The sequence below is a fragment of the Gymnodraco acuticeps genome, unplaced genomic scaffold, assembly GCF_902827175.1.
Source record: "Gymnodraco acuticeps unplaced genomic scaffold, fGymAcu1.1, whole genome shotgun sequence".
Classification (NCBI taxonomy): Eukaryota; Metazoa; Chordata; class Actinopteri; order Perciformes; family Bathydraconidae; genus Gymnodraco; species Gymnodraco acuticeps.
This window is the reverse complement of record NW_022991187.1, coordinates 1,219,853-1,240,197: the sequence shown is the minus strand read 5'-3', so window position 1 is coordinate 1,240,197 and position 20,345 is coordinate 1,219,853. Positions and strand designations below refer to the sequence as shown.

Here is a 20,345-nt window from a genome sequence, read left to right as displayed (position 1 = left end):
TGTAACACTCCCCGGCCTGTCTAAGCCACTCTACAAACCGTTTCCCTCTAATAAAACTCGATGATCTTGGGTAGGCCTACAGTGTGAAACATTAATATAATCGATATTTATAATATAATGTATACAGTTGTTTTCAATATGTACTAGGTAAACTGTTATAAATAATGAGAATATATCCATTGATATTGTTAACAAAGAAACTTCACAAAAAAGAGTAGCATAACGTAAGATATAAATCTAACACATTATACTTAATAATGAGGAAACCAAGGCAGTGATCGGTTTTCTGGTGTCAATTGTGGTTAATTTTGTGACGATTCAAAGACTCTGTATAGATATATAACAAGTAAAATGCAGGTACATGTGTTTTTCTTTTAATACGTCTTAGACAGGGTAGGAAAGACATGTATTATCACTGGTCAGTTATGGGCAATGTTTGCCCTCAATGTTTGAAATATGGAGGCCTTTAGGCTACATACAATCACAAACTTGTTTTTGACCCTTCCAGTGTTTTTAATAGGGCAACTCATTTCAATAAGGGGTTGATTTTTGCAACACAAGGATATAGACAGTATCTATCTGTACTGTGTTTCCTTGTGAAACTGAACATTAGCCCCATTTTCATTTGAAACTGTTTCAGAGACGGTATGAATTGTCCATTCTGAAAGATTCTACCATTGAAGCATATTGTCGCAGCCTTAATATAGATAGAAATGTTGTGACGATTCAAAGACTGGGGATTTAGGATATTTTCATTTATCTCTGAAGTGACCCACCTTATAATCAGTGACTACAATGGGCTGAATTTGGTTATGAATGACCTCACACACTCAGTTTGTAAACCTCTACTGCTGTCTAGTGGATAACATTTGTAAATGCAGATTTTGCCATGTATAGATATAACCTGCATATACAGTACCACAAAAAGAGCTCCTTAAATCAAATGTGTCATGTCTTTCCCTGATGATTGCTCTAAAAGTAACTGTAAGGAAAGTTGTGATGTAGGGTTAATGTCAACAACAAATTAGTTTAGAAAGAAACAAGTGTAATTAAGCGTTGTGTACAAAAAAGGAGTCTTTATTTCTTTACATTTTCGCTGTGTGACAAATATAGACAAACTGAAACACGCTTACAAGTTTAATAAGTAGTGAGAGTGGTCTTAGGTAAAGCAATTCATAGGCCTTTACAGAACAATGAGAATAACACATATACAGACAGAACATTAAGAAAGCGAGGGGGAAAGTATTTTCAGCTCAACCATTCACTCACTGGCTAATTTACCAATGGATGTGAGTTGGGCCTTGCCTGTTCAGAGACTGGTTTATGTAGAAATGTGTGTGCAGTTTAAACCATGCAGAAACAATGTGAACAAGCCAGTTCAGCCTGCGGGGCGAACATGTCCTTTTGTTCCCTTCTCCTGTTGTCCCATCAGCCCTTGTGTTTCCTTCACCTGCATATTTGGGAACAAAACATCATGGTCACCGCTCCATCCGCTGCAACGGACATGAAATTCCAGTTCTACAACCTTGAAATGCAGACAGAGCCTAAAATAAACAAACAACAGAAGTGTTAGTTTTCTTATTCAGGTGTCACAGCTGCTCTTGGTGAGTGGGTGAGGAACAAACTACATTTCCCACCTGTCAAATGTAGGCCTATTGACTTTGTATCTTGATTAGATTTTTATGTAAAAAAAATTGTATTGAAAGTGGCTGAAGCTGTGACAGGATAAAAGATGAAGGAAACAACAATAGATGCAAACAAAACTGGTTATTCCAGGTTCCTCAAGTCTTGTGGTTAGTCAGCCAAGTCGAGTAGAGGCACAACGTTTAAAAAAACCCATATATTATAAATAACACATTCAGGTTTACGTTCACTTGAGAAAAAATAGATCTATAAAACCTTTAGTGATGTGTTTGCCATTTGCACACATTGATCTGCCTTCATTCACTTTCCTTCCCTGAGTCAACCGAAAAAATACATTTTGACTGTTGTTTATTTTATTTAAGAAGATTTACCAATATTGTTTGCCCACTAAATGCATTAAAAAGTATTATTGAGTTTGCTTAATGCCATCACATTGTTGATTAAAACACATTTCTGCTCATGGGTTTCTACCTTTGCTTATAGTTTACCTTGTGTTAATGAATGTGCATGGTCCCTTCTTATGTAAATAAATACAAAATATGGTGGATGAAACTATGCTTTATATGCAGGGCCGTCCCTCCCTACAGGCCGATCATGCACATCCCCTGATTACAATCTGATTTGATATCCTGCTTTATTTGCCTTCACTACTTGATTTCATTGAGGTGACGTCACTGCCTGCAGCTGAGCCAGGAATAAAAACACACATATTAAATAACAGCACGATTTATTAAGATAATTGCTGTTTTAAAAACACTTATCTGCGATGTAATGGAAACATTTTGACGTGTGTGTGTGTGTGTGTAGGTCGGAGGATGTCGGAGGATGTCGGCGGCAGGAGACACGATAATGCATCATGTCCTCCACCTTGGGGGCGTATCCCTCCGCCGCCGTAAAGCATGAGGCAAACATTCACTTTGCTCTTCCTCATCAGCCGTGGTGCATCACCAGCGATGAACACACAGGACATGTCCCTTTCTACATAGTGCGAAAGTGCTGTAATATTTCCTCTCGCCTGGACGTGTTTTCGTGTCTTTGTCTATTTTTCTCTCCCTGAGACTGTCCTTGTCCGAGCTCCAGGATGAACAGCATTAGACAGGTGCCCACACGGGTGAAGAGCCGGCGGAATGAAGCCAACCTTGGAGCGGAGAGGGAGCATTTTGACAAGCAGCAGGTAAGAAATATCAGACATTTAATGCTCTCTTTGGGGTGAAAACCTTTATTTTACTCGGGCCTGCTGCTGTGGCTTTACCGGGGGACTATATATGTGTGTGTGCGCGGTGCTCACAGTCAGTGTATCCTACCGCATAGGCCACGTTTCCAATTAACACCTGGACCTGAGAGTTAAATGTTTGAATTTTGAAGCTGAATATTCCGTCTGTGTGTGTGATTGTGCTTGTACAACTATCAGTAAAGTAACTAAGTACATTTACTCAAGTGCTGTAGGCCTACTATACGGTATGTATTGTGAGGTACTTTACTTGATTATTTAAATTTGTTGCTGCTTTGTACTTCTACCCCACAACAATTCAGAGGTAAATAGTGGGATTTTACCCCACTACATTTATTTAATATCTTTATGACTTTAGTTACACCTGGAGTAACATTCACAAGCTCCCCTGCAGCATACAAAGTCACTCACACCTTTAACATCTTTGATAAACACTTTCATACATCAATCATTATAATCAAAACATAATATATATCATTCTGAAATGGACCATCTGCATAATGAGTACTTTTACTTGTACTTTAAGTATATTTTGATGCTAATACTTTAGTTATTCTACTTGAGTAATGTTTTGAATGCAGGACTTTTACTTCTAATCTAACAGAGTATTTCTACACTCTGGTACTTCTACTTTTACTCAAGTACAAGATCTGAGTACTTCTTCCACCTCTCCAACTAACCTTGTGAGAACCAACATGAGTTTGAGACCTTCAAAGCGAAGACATCTTTCGAAAGTGAGCATCTTTGGCCTGTCCTTACTTTAGACACATCTTAAAAGGCCTGTTTTGGGGTTCAGACTTGGTTTCAAGTTACTATGAAGGTAAGGGTTAGACATTTAGTTATGATAGTTACAGTAATGAGTGTCAACACAAGTAAAATGCAGGTGCATGTGTTTTTCTTTTAATAAGTCTTAGACAGGGTAGGAAAGACGTGTATTATCAGTTATGGGCAATTTTTGCCCTCAATGTTTGAAATATGGAGGCCTTTACATACAATCACAAACTTGTTTTTGACCCTTCCAGTGTTTTTTAATAGGGCAACTCATTTCAATAAGGGGTTGATTTTTGCAACACTAGGATATAGACAGTATCTATCTGTACTGTGTTTCCTTGTGAAACTGAACATTAGCCCCATTTTCATTTGAAACTGTTTCAGAGACGGTATGAATTGTCCATTCTGAAAGATTCTATCATTGAAGCATTTTGTCGCAGCCTTAATATAGATACATCTTTGACATTAAGATTGAAATCCAACCATGTTGTGCGGTGCTTTTCTATAGTCACACATTCATTCCATTGATATCATGCTGAGCTTGTCCTTCCTGTTTGTCCACCTTTCCTCCCTTACAATCAGTTTCCCTGCCTTTAACAGCCTCATTGTTGAGCAAACACCCAGGAATCACATTCACTTTGAGATAGTGTTACCCTGGTGGAGTACGTACTCAGAAATATTATTCAGTTTCCTTTGTGTATTTCCTTTGTGTATTCTTCATGCAACGACAGGTGCTTTGTGTTTTCTGGCTGTAACCTCGCTGCAGTCATCCGCCATGTAAAAACGTTATACTCATCTTTACCAGAATCAAGATACATCATTTGTGACTAACTCTGTTAAAGATGAACCCCCTTGTTAGGGAGCTGCTGCTTCAAGTGAAGCACACACCCCGTCTGACTTAGAAGCATGAGATTGAAACCTGATTGAGTAACTAAACAAACCGTTGAACAGCTGTCCGGGAGTTACAACACTTTCAGTATTATGCTATCTAAAATGGGCTGAGCTTTTCCTTCGCTGGGTGTGTACTCCTCCGTCAGGGCTTTATTTGCTTTTGCAGCACGTGTAGAGCTGATTGTCTTTCCTACTCATTTCTTTCCCCTAGTCTGCTAGACTGCATTTTTCTTTTGCGTAGTTGACTTGTTTAATGTGGCAGCATAATATTTGTTGATTAGCAAAAACAAAAGTAGGCACAGTTATGATTTTAAAAGTGTTGCATTCCTGGTTTGATGCAGTTCAACAATGGTACAACAAGGAATCTTGTGTGTTAAGAACATGCTTCAAAGCTTAGTTTAATTCTCATATCGTATTCAGAATAGTGTGGTCAGAGTATAATTAACCGCTTTCAGCACTTGATCTTGTTTATGTGAATGACTCAGGTGCCACTGCTCAGCTGAATGAACCCACTGGGAAATATGCAAATGAGGAGGCAGTATGAGGAAGAATATGACTCCTGATTATTGTACGGCTCTTTACTGCCAACTTGTTTACATTTCACTAAAAGTAGTTTAGTGGATGTGGAATTTCAACTGCTGAACTAGTTGCATTAAGTAAAAAGCAGTTTTAAAATGCAACCATTTGTTTAAGTGTTCTCTTAATTGTAACCTGGTTTGATGAGCCAGCTGTAAGAACTACAGCTATAAGTCAACTAATCGATAATTCGATCGACTGAATTGTACATTTTCAAGTAAATGTCAGTAAATGCTACATTCAGCCTCTCAGATATCAAGATTTGGGCTTCATATAGAAACTGAATATATTTTGAGATTTAGACTGAAAATACCAGACATTCGAAGACTCAATGCATGTAGAAAGACAATCGGCCACTGAATGTATATTGAATATAGTACGTAGTTGCAGCCCTAGCTATTCTGTGTGTCTAAGGAGCCTCTATATTCCTGTATTAGAAATTGTATTATCATATATTGTATTCCTCTCGTCATAGAGTTTCTGAGTACTGCTGATTCATGCAGGACTGAAACTCCTCACTGTCGCTCCACTCTCTCCTCTTTATGTCGACCTCGGTTCCAAGGTGAAACGTCTCACACAGCGTCCTGTGTGTCGGTGTGTGTGTGTATAGTGTTTGCTTTCCCTCGCTGTTGCCCCAGTGAGCGCCCATGAGAGAGTGGAGGGGGATGGGAGTACCGGAGGGTAAACACATAGTGGAAGTTGAGAGAATTAAAAGCATGCTGGTCATGATGGTTTCACACTGAAAACAGGAGAGGCTGATGTGTTAAAGGTGGGGTAGGTAATTCACTTCAGAAACACTTTTGTTATATTCCATGGAATGCTCTCAACCTGTTAAGCCCTGAGCCTGTTTTTCAGGTCTCAGGCTCGAAAATGACATTCCCAGAACAAATGACTATCTTCACTTCTAAAAGGGGTAAATTCATAATCTTTTTTCTCAAAGTAATGATAAACCTGTGAGTTGGATGTAGAAAAGTCAGAATCAATATAGATTTTTGTTTTTTAAAGTAAATTCAGATTGAACATAGTAAAAAACATTAAATTATAGTGTCCGTCCAAAAGAAACATTACTTATAGTGAAAACCACCCTTGAATGATGGGATAGTAGACTAAAAGCTTTAGGAATCCAAACTGTAACATATAATAAGTACCCTGTATCAAGATTGATGCAAAACAAGTGACATTTGAAGAGATTTATTTGGGGTCATTTGGGTGGATTTTCCATATCTCTGGCCCCCCTTGGTCGATGTTGATGATTGATACCTCTTCTCAACCGTTAGAGCCAATAGAATCGAGGGGAAGTTCCATTGGTGAATGAGTGATGCGTAGCCAGAATGCCCCGGAACCGGAAGCTGCGATACACTCTGGTAGCATTCATTAGCAGCTAATATGAAATCCCCGTTTTTGACATAAAAATGGAATTATGGATTATCAGTAATCATTTCAAAGTGACAGACACATTGGATTATAGAATCTGATATCTTGTATGTGCAGTTACGATAAGTTATAAGGGTATTTTTACCATGAGTTCTGTGCTAAGTGCGTTAGCATTTTTTCGCTCGGGGCTCATTTTTTCGCTCAGGGCTCATTTTATGAGACTTGTATTTTGTTTTGGTAAAAATGGTTCATTCATATTGTCTGTTAGCTGAGTTTCTTCCCGTTAAATGGGTGACACATTAATAGGTTTTTAAATATTAAGAAGCCCTGAGACACAGTTTCGTGAAAAAACTACCCGCAGGACCCGGATTAGGGTCCTCTCGGGCTAAACAGGTTAACATCCCGATGTAGCAATGAATACATTAAATGCTTTGACAATAGAGTGTTCTGAGAAACTGAGCAATTTAAAAAGAAAAAAAAAAAGTGTGTTAGCAATCGAGAAACTGTAATATGAAGTAACATTAAGTAACCCAAAATGTTAAACAGTATGAGTAGTAGTCATATTTCGTGAACCCTTTGAAGAGTACTGTCACCGGTGTGATCATTCTATAATACACAATTTAAGCCCGGGGGAGAAATGCTAACGCTAGCATCAGGGATCGCCGATCTTTTCTACTTCATGCTATCTTCACAAATGGTTGACATTAAACATTAAAAAGACCAGGCAGTTCAGAGAGAATCAAAGGAAGGCAGGCAGGCAGCTTTGCATGACATTCTTCTGGACGTGTTTCATTGTGGTGATAGTGAGGGTAGTCAATCGTTTTGTTGACAAGACAGTAGTGACGGCCATCTTGGTGACGTATGTTCTGCGAGACCAGAGATGTAGTTCATTGAGTGTTTCACACAAACAAATGTGTTACTTCACAGTTTTACGACACATTTTTTTTTTTTTTTACTTGCAAAATTATCTTTTTAAATTGACAAACATCATATGTGTAATTCATGGCACAATTCAAACGGGATCGAAAGATAATCTTTCTCTCTCCATTGACTTCAATACATGATTTTTATGAAATAAGGTTCCCCCGGAAGGGGAGGGACTTCGCCACTCTATAAATACATAAAAACATTTCATTTGTGGAAGCCGTGGCGCTGTGAAAAGCACGACCAATCATCTGAGCCGGTGTCGGTACCATATGTGTTCTGGGTCCGTCGCTTACCAATGATGTCACGCATTGTGAATTTACCCAGGGGTGCTCGGGGACAAATCACATCTACAGATCAAGACGAAGCGAATGGAAGTACTCCCATACTCCTAGCGTGTGAAAATGTTTGTGAAAAACGTGTGCAAAGTCTCCGGCTGTAAGGCAACTCAAGAGGACCATCATACACGGTCAAATTCCGAACATTTAAACATACTGTAGCCTACACTTCATTCTTTACTTTGTCTGTTATTATATGTAGAAGATATTACTTTTTTCTCCGTTATGTTGTTTCCATAGCAACAACTTCAAACAGGAATTTAACCTAAATTACATTTAAGACACTGCAACGAAAGTAACAAAAACAATGTAAAATCCTTTTCACCGAACACAAATTGGGTTATTTACATAATTATGTTTACACTGTCGATTGTTGTTTTTGGGGGACACGCGACACATCAAATCACATCTACAGACCAAGACGAAGCGAATGGAAGTACTCACATACTCCTAGCGTGTGAAAAGGTTTGTGAAAAACGTGTGCAAAGTCTCCGAAAACGGAGCAGTGGCTGCGATGCTAGCTTCGCGGCTAGCGGTTAGCATTTTCAATGGAAACATCATGTTTCAGTAAAAACAAGGCCCCACTGATCATCTACTCTAAGTCGCTTTGGATAAAAGCGTCAGCTAAATGTAATGATCAAAAAACCCCGCTATACTCTAGACAGCGCCCCCGAGCACCCCTGGATAAATTACCGTACAGCCAATCACAATGCGTGACGTCATTGATAAGAGACGGACCCCGAACACATATGGTACCGATGTCAGTACCAGATATGTTCGGGCTACCAGATATGTTCGGGTGTATTTCCGTCTTCCGTCATATCCGTCATATACTCACCTCCCTCTGCTCCCAGCGCTCTGCTGCCACACACCGGCCGTCTGCGGAACTGCAGCCGGAGGAACTCGGGACAGCTTGTTATGTGTGGGGTGCTATGGTGTGGTCCCATGTACTTGTGCACATAAATAATGTTTCTAATTATTTACAATTAAAAAATATATATATTCTGCGTTACTTTAGCCAACACTTTTATCAGGCCACTAGATTAGATAATTACGAAATGTGTAGATAGAATACATATATTTCAGGTTGTTATTTTGTCATTATGTTTAATGTTTTATTTACCTTTTAGTATTTGTATATAGTATCTGAACTTTGGAGAGGAGTTGGGAGACACACGACACATCAAATCACATCTACAGATCAAGGCGAAGCGAATGGAAGTACTCCCATACTCCTAGCGTGAAAATGTTTGTGAAAACGTGTGCAAAGTCTCCGAAAATCCTAAAAATAAGCCCATATTTGAATTCATCATAAAAAAAACACATCATTCAGTAAAAACAAGGCCCCACTGATCATCTACTCTCTGAGACGATTCCAGGGATGTCTGGCTTGAGTTTCGACCGCCAGAGAAAGTGGACAAAAGTGCCCGAGATCAGCCTCTTAATTTACCCAGGGCTTAGTGCTTGGCTTTGGGCATGAAAATTCAGGAAACTCCCCTGAGTATTTTTATTATATATCTGAACTTTGGAGAGGAGTTGGGGGACACACGACACATCAAATCACATCTACAGATCAAGACGAAGCTAGTGGAAGTACTCCTAGCGTGTGAAAATGTTTGTGAAAAACGTGTGCAAAGTCTCCGAAAACGGAGCAGTGGCTGTGAAGCTAGCTTTGCGGCTAGCGGTTAGTTGTTATTGTTTGAAGTTGTTGCTATGGAAACAACATGACGGAGAAAAAATTAATATCTTCTACATATAATAACGGACAAAGTAAAGAATGAAGTGTAGGCTATGCCTGTTTTAAGTTGTTGCTAAGGAAACAACATGACGGAGAAAAAGTATAATCTTCTACATATAATAACGGACAAAGTAAAGAATGAAGTGTCGGCTATGTTTAAATGTTCGGAATTTGACCGTGATGGCCCTCTTGAGTTGCCGTAAAATATGACGAATATGACGGATGACGGATGCGACGGAAATACACCCGAACATATCTGGTAGCCCGAACATATCTGGTACTGACACCGACACCTGCCCGGCTAAAATAACTGGATGGCCTGTCAGCCTTCCATCTCGTGCACAAACTTATCTCGTGCCCTCATTGGTCATGTTCGTGTGTTGGAGGAGGGGCTCTGTAAGGAAGCCTGAAGGAAGGGGCAGATTTTTTTTCGGTTGTGTACTTTCAAATTCTAGCGCACTCAAGCTGGTTTCTCCAAGACTTTGTTTAAGCAGCAAGTTTGTAACATTTGTCAACAACCAAAAAGGAGATTCAAGCTTTACAAATTCTATTATTTTCATGATCGATATAAATGTTTGTTTTGGATTCAAATATTTATAGCGCAAATATACGTAATGCTCATGCATTATTTACAAAACACTTTCTCTTCATGCCCATGTTGTCCTTTACTTTCCTTGTAAATAGACCAATGCTGAACACAATGTGGTCATCAATACTGTCATTAATCACATGGTCTGTGTTTTGTGCCTTGGCCCGCTTTGGGTTTTCAGCTTTGTAATCATAAACATCATGTGAAGCATGAGCTAAATAACCAGCTCTGCCAACTGGCCCTAAAACTGTCTGGTTGCTAAAGAACAGTTTATCTTTTCATGAATATTTAAGTGGATGCAGAATTAATAATTAACTTGGCGATAACCCAATTAATACTTGACCTCTGTCTGTTCTGCTAACAGTTGATTCATTAATTTTTCTAATGCATCCATTCAGCCCTGCGGACATATTTAAAAAACAAGAGCTATGATGATTATTTGTGTTTCTATTGTAGCTGTTGCAATATTTTTAGGTGGTTGCAAGGGTTTTCAAAGCAGGCAAATATCCAGGTGTGTCTTTTCTAAGGCAAGTTCTTACTTCTTAATTAAGAGTAGGGCTGAACATTGAAAGCAAATGAATTTACGATATTATTCTCTATTTTGACAGGGAATGATAATGTCAGCACCATTATTCACATTTTCAATTGAAAATGTATAAATCTATTTCTTTCTTTCACTTTTCACATAAAATCCAGTTATTACAAACTGTACACCCGGTTAATTAGCAAAAGGACAAAGTAGCAGTATAAGAGGAGCAACACAATAAGAGGACGTTTATACAATTGTGTATTAAAACCATTTGATTTGTTTTTAAGCGACACATTAAAAATGAAGAAAGTTAGAAACTCAATAATGTACAATTCAAGTAAGGATTCTTGTACAAAACAGAAGCACACTTCCTTAGAAGAAACCTAGTCGTTTCTTTCAATGTTGCTGCTGCAAGGAATTGTGGGATGGCATAATCTCCTTTCCTTTTAATGAAGGGTCTTCCAGTAGTACCCTATGATAAGTAAGATAATAAAGTAAGCATTGAAGCACCTTTCGGTAGCATTAAGAGAGAGACCCATCCTTTATCATGGCTGCTACTTGGATACTTCCTGGACATTTCACTTAGTTAGTCTTAACAACAAAGACTATTGGACAGCAGCAACTCTGTTTCTTTAGTCATGGATTCAAAACACTGGTGAGGTGAATTGTTAGCACAGGTAGCTATAAGGGGTGAGCTGTGCTAAAGTCTGTTTGTGACCTTGTCAGCCCGAGCAGAGCAGCAGTCTGTTGAATTAAGCTGATAAGGACCTGCAATAAGTGTTCCTGCCTTGAAGCATTATGTGCAGTGAGATCAGCTCAGGTGTGGCGTTGGTGCTTTGACTTAATTAACTCCACACACTGTGCCACACCAGGATGTCCAAGCACATGGACACGCTGCTGAAAGGCAAAGGTGACAAGGTAAGGCAGAGAGGCCTCAAGGTTGGAGGTATTGAGTGTTTAAGAAAGGATAAGATGGACCTTTATTGATCCCCTTAGGGAAATGCAGGTGTTAATGCAGGTGTTATAGCGGCAACAGAATAAGACAGAAACAGATAGTACACATAGACCGTAGGATGGGTGTGTAGACTGTGAGTGTTGAGGCTTCAGTACAGTAATGCAATGCTAGCTGGCAGTGGAGCTTATGGCCGGATTAGTCCAGGCTCTCCCTCCCTCTCACTTCTCCTCTCTGCTGGTCAGAGGATTTACTGACGCTTTAACCAGATGCAGCATAAACTCATTGGCCAGTCGACAGTGTCAGCATGTCTGCAGCGTTTGGACCGAATTGCTCTGTTGGTAAATAAATGTTGGATTTCATATGACTTTTCTTTGACCGTGGCACTGAGGAAAGGTGTTTGTGTGTGAGCTGCGTGTACACTGATGTGAGTCTTGATAGTGAGCCTTTTTTTAGTGGTAGTAGTGCTTTTGTGAGTTATTGTGAAAAGATGAGTAAAACGGTAGTTATTTAAATCAGGCAATTAAAGAATTGATTGGGCTTTTCTGATATTGGCAAATATGCGGTAATATTGTGATTCCAAAGTTACACGTGTAAATATTAAAGTGTACAGCGCAACTAGAACAACAATTTAATCGTTCAGTGAAAATTGTGAAAAATTGTTTAACCCAGTTTCTCGAAGACCAAGTCTTTAAATACCTTGTTTTGTCAGTCGAATACCCAGAGATATTCAGTTTAATTGTATGAAAAATAATTGTAACGATTACTCGATTATCAAAGTAGTTGCTGATTTTTCTGTCGTTAGATTAAAAGATTATTCGACTAATCGTTGAAGCTCTCCATGCAAACGTTGCCCATTACTTCCCCACTACAAGGAGCAAGGGCAAGTTGCGTTTTGTACACTGAAGTCCTCCAACAAATCAAATCAAAATGTACTTATTTATATAGCTCAAAATCACAAAATACGTTGGTCTCAGTGCGCTATACAGATTAAAAAACATAGTGGACAGTGTAAATAGATAAATACAATTACAAGAAAATAATAAAAACACAAAATAGAACGTGAAATACAAATAAAACAAGATAAAATACAACAAAAAGACAGTAAAAATACAATAAAACAATAGAAAAAATCCCATAAAATGTAGGACTCAGGAGGACAAACATAGGGTATTCTTAAAACAGCTCTAACTATAGGATTTATTCAAAAGCAAGGTATTCAACAAACTCTTAAAAGTTTAGACAATGTCTGCCTCCCTGATTTAAAAACATGAGTTGTTCCAGAGAAAGGGAGATTGGTAGCTGAATGCTCTGACTCTTGATCTAGTGGACTCAGGGAACCACTAACAGACCTGCACTCTGGGAGCGTAATGCCCAAGAGGGGCAATGGGGGATTAAAATATATTTGAGGTATTAATGTGCCTTTCCATTTAGTGCTTTAAAAGTCAAAACAAGTTTCAAATTCGATTGGGATCCTGGTGCAGAGCTGCTTAAATTGGAGTGATCTGGTCCTTTTTCCATGTTTTTGTTAATGTGACGGGCTGCAGCATTTTGTACCAGTGGAACATTTTGAATGGATGTGATGGGACCGCCTGATAAAAAAGGGAGTCTTAAAGGTCCCATGTCATGGCCATTTCCACTGATCATAATTCCATTGTTGAGGTCTACTAGAATAGATTTATATTGTGCAATTTTCCAAACTCACATTGGTTTCTCATACAGCATCTCTGTAAACTACGTGTATTCACTGAATTTCACTCTCTGCCTTTAACGGCTCTTTGTAGTTCCAATAGCTCCAGCCCTCACCCTCCCTGTGAGCACAGTGTGCTCTGATTGGTCTGGACGTTGTGAATCGCGCTAAGCTCCGTGGAGGTGTTTCCTTGTTTAGCGATACACAGCGAAACACAGCCAAACTCATCCTGAGCACACACAAAGTCACAGCCGAAGTAAAAACAATAAGTGTGGCTTGATATTGAGTAAGAAAAAGGTTGATAAACGCAGAGAGAATGGGTCTGCGGAGAGAATGGGTCTGCAGAGAGAATGGGTCTGCAGAGAGAATGGGTCTGCAGAGAGAATGGGTCTGCGGAGAGAATTTCGCCGCGATCCCAACTGTCTGTTATCAGCCTGCAGCCAGGGAGGAGAAATCAGCAGAGCTGCTTGCACTGAGTGTGTGTGTGTGAGGAAGTCCGTGGATTGGTCAATTTGGACCAATCAGCGGGGGCGTAACATAACAGCTCCGCGGATTGGTCCATTTCGTTCCGGGTACGGTTGACATCATGCGTACCCGGAATAATCAAATGGACAATGACGTATCTCCAACGAGGTGTTTTGGGGAGGTATTTTCTGTGTTAGAGTTTTACTCGCTACAGGGTGTACTTTGAGGGTTTTGACTCTGCACACCGTTTACATGCATAAAAACCTTCATAACACACAAGGGGACGGGTACTAACCAGAAAAGCATGACATGGGACCTTTTTAAAGCAGAGTAATAAAAGCATGAATGAGTTTTTCTGCTTCCTTTTGAGTCAGGATTAGGGCTGCTCGATTATGGCAAAAATCATAATCTCGATTATTTGGGTCAATAATTGATATCACGATTATTAAAAACGATTATCCATTTACTTTGAAAACGTCAATTTATTGGAGAAAAAACATTTGAACAGTATGGTTTTAACAATTGATTACCCTGAACGTTAAGTATAACTCAACTGAAAAACCAATAATAAATAAAAATAAATAATTGCGATTTAAAATACGATTAATTGAGCAGCCCTAGTCAGGATGTATCTGATTTTTGTGATATTGCCGAGATGAAATAAGGCAGTCCGTGAAACGTGTGTGGCATTGTCTTTGACGTCCTTGTTACAACACAGCACACTCGCTGGTGGTGGTTATGCGTACTGTGATACATTAACAGTGTAGTGTTTGATCACCCTCGACCTCTTGTCCTGTGGCACTCTCCCCTGTCCTCGCTCCTCGCTCTCTGACTGATGGCCTCTCTGAATGTATGAGTGTCTCCCTGCAGCCTCCCTGCTCAGCGGCCATCTGTCCAGGCCTCAGTGCCAGGCTCTGTGTGCCAGAGCACGGCCCCCATCCAACCCAATCTTCTCCCCCAGCTGTCGGGCCTTCCTCCCCCAACAAACCCCTCATTGTCACCCGGGCCTCCATGCTAGCTTGTTGCTCTTGCCCTGTGTAAACGAATAGCTAGCAGTTAATTTGCGTCAGAGGGGGAGTCTCCTATTAACCAGGACACCCCTCTCTCACTCTGAACGACACAGACGCTCTTTTGTTGTGATCACCATGTATGTTCTGGTGGTTCTGAGTGTGTGGATCTGGGTTTAGGGGCGACTCCCATGGTTTGTTATGTATTAAACAGGTTTCTGTTGGATTAGGAGCCTCACTGATATGTGATTATGTTTCAAAGATGTGACATGGATGTACAGTATAAGCCTGTGTTTCAGGGTAGGACTCAAGATCCAGAGTGTAATGCTGTCATGTATTGGTATGTGCAACTTTAAGCACATATTATGGTTACCCACTCAAGGAGAGTTTAGATACAGGAAAGTTATTTTTGAAGATGTGGTTGTTTTATTGCATCTTGGATTGGTCTCTTCAGTAATGCTGTGATGTTGAAGCTGGATTGCTGGTATTATAGAGACTAGGGGTGTAATGGTATTCGTCACGGTTCGGACGTCACGGTTCGGCACATGCAGTCACACGGCGAATACGCCTTTTTTACGAGTGGGGAAAAAAGTCTGTCACTCAGGGCAGTATTACACTATATATAATCCAGGGGGCGGTATTGCGCCTAAAAGCCAGCCGCGCGTAAATAACAAATTTTAAGAACAAGAACAAAACGAACACAATACATGAAGAAGAACAGTTAGTAGCTATGGCGAGTTCACACAACACACAGGAGCTAGAAGACCCACCTGCTTCTTTTAAATCAGGTGTGTGGGAACATTTTGGGTTCCCTGTGGACTACAACAATGATGGGGTGCGAGTTGTGGATCGGACGAGGACGGTGTGTCGGCGTTGTTCGACAGCGGTGCGGTATGCTAGTGGTAACACGTCAAACATGCTCAATCACATCCGAGTCAGTCTCAGTCCCCAGCGAGAGGGTTTTCTCGGCGGCCAACAGACCTGCCCTCACTACTGACAACGTAGACAAACTCGTCTTTTTGAAGAAAAACTTGAAAATAGAGTAAAGCTTGAGTACCTTATTTAGGCGTAATGGCCTCACACACTCACAAGTTAATTACACATTAATTAATTAACCTAAAGGTACAGATTTTATTTTGTTTTATATTTATCATTGTATTTATTTTACATTTTGACATCAGGAGATGTTATACAGTTCTGTATTGCCTTTTATTGATTGTGATTGAAACCCTTTCTTATTATTTATTTTAATATTTTGAAGACATTCTTTTTAGTTGTTCAGCTTATTTAACCTTTTTGTTTGACATCAGCCAATATAAATAATATGGCCATCTGAGTGTGTGTTACTGTTTGTGGTTTGTTTCTAACTGTGTAATACAGTTAATGATTCCAAATGTTAGAGTTCCTTATTTTCATACCGAAACTTGCACTACTGTTAAAAATAAATAACAGCAAAAAAAATTATGCATTTGGGACTTTTTTTTGCTTTTCCTTGTTGTACCGAACCGTGACCCCCAAACCGAGGTATGAACCAAACCGTGACTTCTGTGAACCGTTACACCCCTAATAGAGACACTATGTTCCTCAATAGATGTGTTAAGGACAAAGTGGATATCACCATATCAGATTTTCACTTTTCTTCAGCCAAATTAATTTGCAATAAATATATTACCGCTATCTCTATGGGTATATTAAAGTAATTAATCTTTAAGTTTGTATATGCGTTCTGTCTATTTTTGTGTGATGTCGTGTCCCGTGACTTGAATTTTGAATTGAGCCGTCCCTTATAGATACTATCTCTTTACGTATTAGAGATGGGAATTCCGGCCCTTTCGGCTCCCAAACGGTGTTACCACAGTTTACCACGGAGCCTCAGTTTTGCCGCTGCGAGGCTCCGGCGCTCGCAGTTCATGCTGCACTAGCACCCCCCGGTAGTACACTTTCCGTCACAGGAACACGCTTTGTTGGCGGCGAAAATAATCCCACCAGACTCCTTTGGCCCTCCAACAGAGGGATGTCCATGTCCTTTTTCCTTTTCGTCATTTCAAGCGATAAAAACTCTAGATCTTCTTTTTTATTTGGACGCCCTCGGCTCGAGTTCAGGGCGTTCCGAGCTGAATAAGGGCATCAAATGACGGCAAGACGCCCCCTTGGCGGAAACGCTGGTTTGAATATTATGGTTAGTTGTAAACAAAATTGTTCAAGTATAAACTTGATTACCTCAGTTCAAAATGATCACAGTTTAGCATGTTGGGACTATTGTGAAAACTTAGGTCGGTTTGATTGCAACACCACTATCCTCAGACAACACATAGCATTGAATTGTGACTCGAGGCGGGGCCAGCCAATCAGTTTTTAAGCCCGATTTAGATGTGGGCAGGCAGTGTTATTAGTCCGGGGTAAATGTGCGGTCTGCAGCTTTGATCATCATGTAATTGTTTTGCATTGGGGAGTCTTACAGGATCCCAAAAGGCAACATCCTGGTAAAGAATGTTTTGTCGGTGTAATGTTGTTCTACATTCCTCTGCAGTGTAGACAGGCACAGATTGAAATCGGCTTAATGGAGGAGGAAGCGAAATGCTATCAACCTGAGTAACATTACCCCCAAATACTTTTGAATTATATATATATATATATATATATATATATATATATATATACTAATGATATACTTTTTTCATATGCCTATGCTAGTGCGACAATCCCACAACCACCTGTCAACAATACATACATTATCACCAGGTATCCAAACTACCATAAATCAAAATAAAAGCATAAAGATTAAATAAATGTTTGACTTAAATAATATAAATCAATGTATAGCTCCAACAACCATGATAAGCGCTCTGTAGTGTAACCTGAACACCAGGCAGTGATCATATTGCCCCGTGGGCTGTGTTGCACTTTATCTGAGGTTCATTGAAATAAGTGAATCTCCTCGGGGACACGCATTACAAGGGAAGAGATGGTGTGTGTGTGTGTTTCTCCGTCTCTTCCTTCCTGCTCCGTTTCAGAGATACTTGTTCTACCTGCTGGACGGGTTTTGGCCTGCGGCTCTGATGACGCTCTGTCTCACGCTCTCATTACCAGAAGGATTATTTATGTGATATCTTTTAGACGCAGGGCTTGTCTTTTGAGCTCACGTAGCTAACGAGACATCAAGGTTAACAGCACAAACATTCATTTTCTTTTTATGACGGTAAGGTTAGAAGCATGGTAAGCAGTATTGGAAAAACAAGGTTTGATTCATATCTTAATCAAGATGTTAGTGATTGAGAAGAAACAAAGGGATACCACATGATTTTCTTCTCTTGGATCATGTAGGTAAAAAGAAAGTTGATTTACTCATGAAAACAAAAGGTTTGTTTGTTCCTCTCTATTGTTGTACTGCTGTTCCTATTTATTGTTGTACTGCTATTTATTTTATGTTGTCTGCTGTACTCTATTTAATTATGTTTTTATTTTCTAGTCTTGTGGTCATTTAACATCTTGCCAACGACAACAGTTGAAAATTAGCCTGCTGGCTAATACTGGCTCATTTACAGCAATGTGAATTAATGTGCACTGTCCTTTAAATAAATAAACAAACATCTGTTATAACTTATAGTTTATTATTATTATAGTAAACATCCCTAATATTATCTCTCCAATGTGTTAAATTACTGCATTTGTTTGTCATTTAAATACGGCTAACTATAATATGGGAGCAGGTGCTGGTTGTGCACAGCGCTGTGTGTACAGAGTGCTGACTCATTGTTTCTCTGATTCATTCCCGACATCGCTGTGCCGCCTGTTATCAATTGTTTGCCTCGTGATCTTTATTTAACTTCTCATGCCCTTTGAATTTGTTGTGTGGTTCATTGTAAGCCCTACGAACGAGGGTTGTGTGGGTGGAGAATGCAAACTGTACAAGATCTAATATTAACTCTTCGTCTCCTTTCAGCTGAGCAGCATCAGCAAGGCCATCACCTCCGCTGAGACGCCTGTGAAGGAGAAACATGTTCGGCGTATCCTCTTTTCTTTTTTTTAAATAGTGGAGTTTTTCTGTTCTGTTTAGATAAGTATTGTGTGCTACTGCCGTTACATCCCAACCTTTTGTTTATTAAGTCAGTCATATATAAGACATTCCTAGCCTATAAGTGTCTATCTTTTCAGATGTATTTGGTAATTGATTACCTTTAATAGAGTGAAATGTCAGCACAGTAAAGGCGTTATCATTTGGGAAATTGTTCTAAAATGTGATGGATTTACTTATTGAACATACTGTTGGGTTAGCCTACAACAACAGGTAGCACAATTCAAAAGCCTTAACTAAGTGGACACTACAGGCAATTCAGGTAAAGGCAATTTGATTGGATGTTGAGGTCAAAGGGATGGGAATGCTTACATTAGGAATGGTACATAAAGTGGTTACCATTAATAATGTGTCCAACGAGGATAAAGTAATGGATGGAGTATTACAAAAGCTTACCTGCCATTTCTCATAAGTTGTATTATGGAAACCTAGCCTGGCCTTTGTTTTCAATTAATTGAGACATGGCTGCAGTCAAAGTCAACTTTATTGTCAATCTTTCAGTTTGTGTGTACAGACAGAGATCGAAATACCGTTTCCCACAATCCCGAATATAAAAAAACAAATATATATATATATATATACACATTTATACATGTGCTCACATTAAGATACAAAAACACAACAATCAACAAATACAAAATAACAGTCACTTCAATATCTTTGGGAATGTACATTAGTGCAAGATTGTCCATAGCAAAAAAGTGTCTGGTGCTGGATTTGAGTGTGTGTGGGGGTGTTAAAGTCCAGTGGGACATTGTGTGGGACATGGCCCGTGTTGTGTGTTAAATAAGCAGCCGTCCTGTGATAGTTTGTACTTCCTTAACCACACGCCAACAGGAATCATCCTGGGGACTTACAGGGAGAAGGGAGCCTACACCTTCTGGTCCTACGCTCTCGGCTTCCCCCTGGCCAGCAGCTCCATCCTCAGCTGGAAGTTCTGCAGCGTTCTGCACAAAGTCCTGCGAGACGGACACCGAAACGTACGACGCCAAGTTCTCTTTTCTTACTGTATATTACCGTCTATTGCACCAAGGAGTTGTGGAGTGATCGAAGACTGTTACAACAGCATCAGTTCAACATAGAGCTGAGCAATTATTATGCAATTTGTGGGTGTGATCTAATCAAAAAACAGTGAAACCCTGCATGATGTCACTATTGAATTAATATGGGCTTTTTTTTCACAATTTGTCATTTTTCATCAGTTTTTTTTTTTTATCTAGTATTAAAATCTAAAGTGGTTTACTATTATTATCTCTAGATTCAGGCTTTGTTCTAAAAGCCTCGCATTTATGCTGTCGTCCTACAGGTTCTACAAGACTGCATGAGGCATCACAGTTCTTTAGTTGAAATCGGGAAACTATGGGTGAGTATTTACAGGTTTTAAAAATAACCGAATCGATAGATTTTCTTTCCTATTTGTATTAATTGTGCTTAAACCTTGATTTCCAGAGCAACCTCCATGACAAATACGGACAGCTGGTGGCTCTGTATACCAAACTGCTCTGCACAAAAATGGAGTTTCATGCAAAGGTAAGAGTGTCCTCTGTCGCA

At 39.6% G+C, this 20,345-nt stretch overlaps 1 protein-coding gene across 1 annotated transcript in view; it reads left to right on the top strand.

Moving 5' to 3' along the window:
* The first annotated feature begins 2,530 nt into the window (after window positions 1–2,530).
* The window catches only part of hip1rb (huntingtin interacting protein 1 related b), a 33,077-nt gene continuing 15,262 nt past the window's right edge, over window positions 2,531–20,345 (top strand). The window contains exons 1-5 of the mRNA XM_034238229.1: window positions 2,531–2,818; window positions 18,663–18,726; window positions 19,632–19,774; window positions 20,101–20,157; window positions 20,244–20,324. Of these exons, the coding sequence (XP_034094120.1) occupies window positions 2,726–2,818; window positions 18,663–18,726; window positions 19,632–19,774; window positions 20,101–20,157; window positions 20,244–20,324 (438 nt within the window). The 5' untranslated portion in view covers window positions 2,531–2,725. The remainder of the gene's footprint in view (window positions 2,819–18,662; window positions 18,727–19,631; window positions 19,775–20,100; window positions 20,158–20,243; window positions 20,325–20,345) is intronic.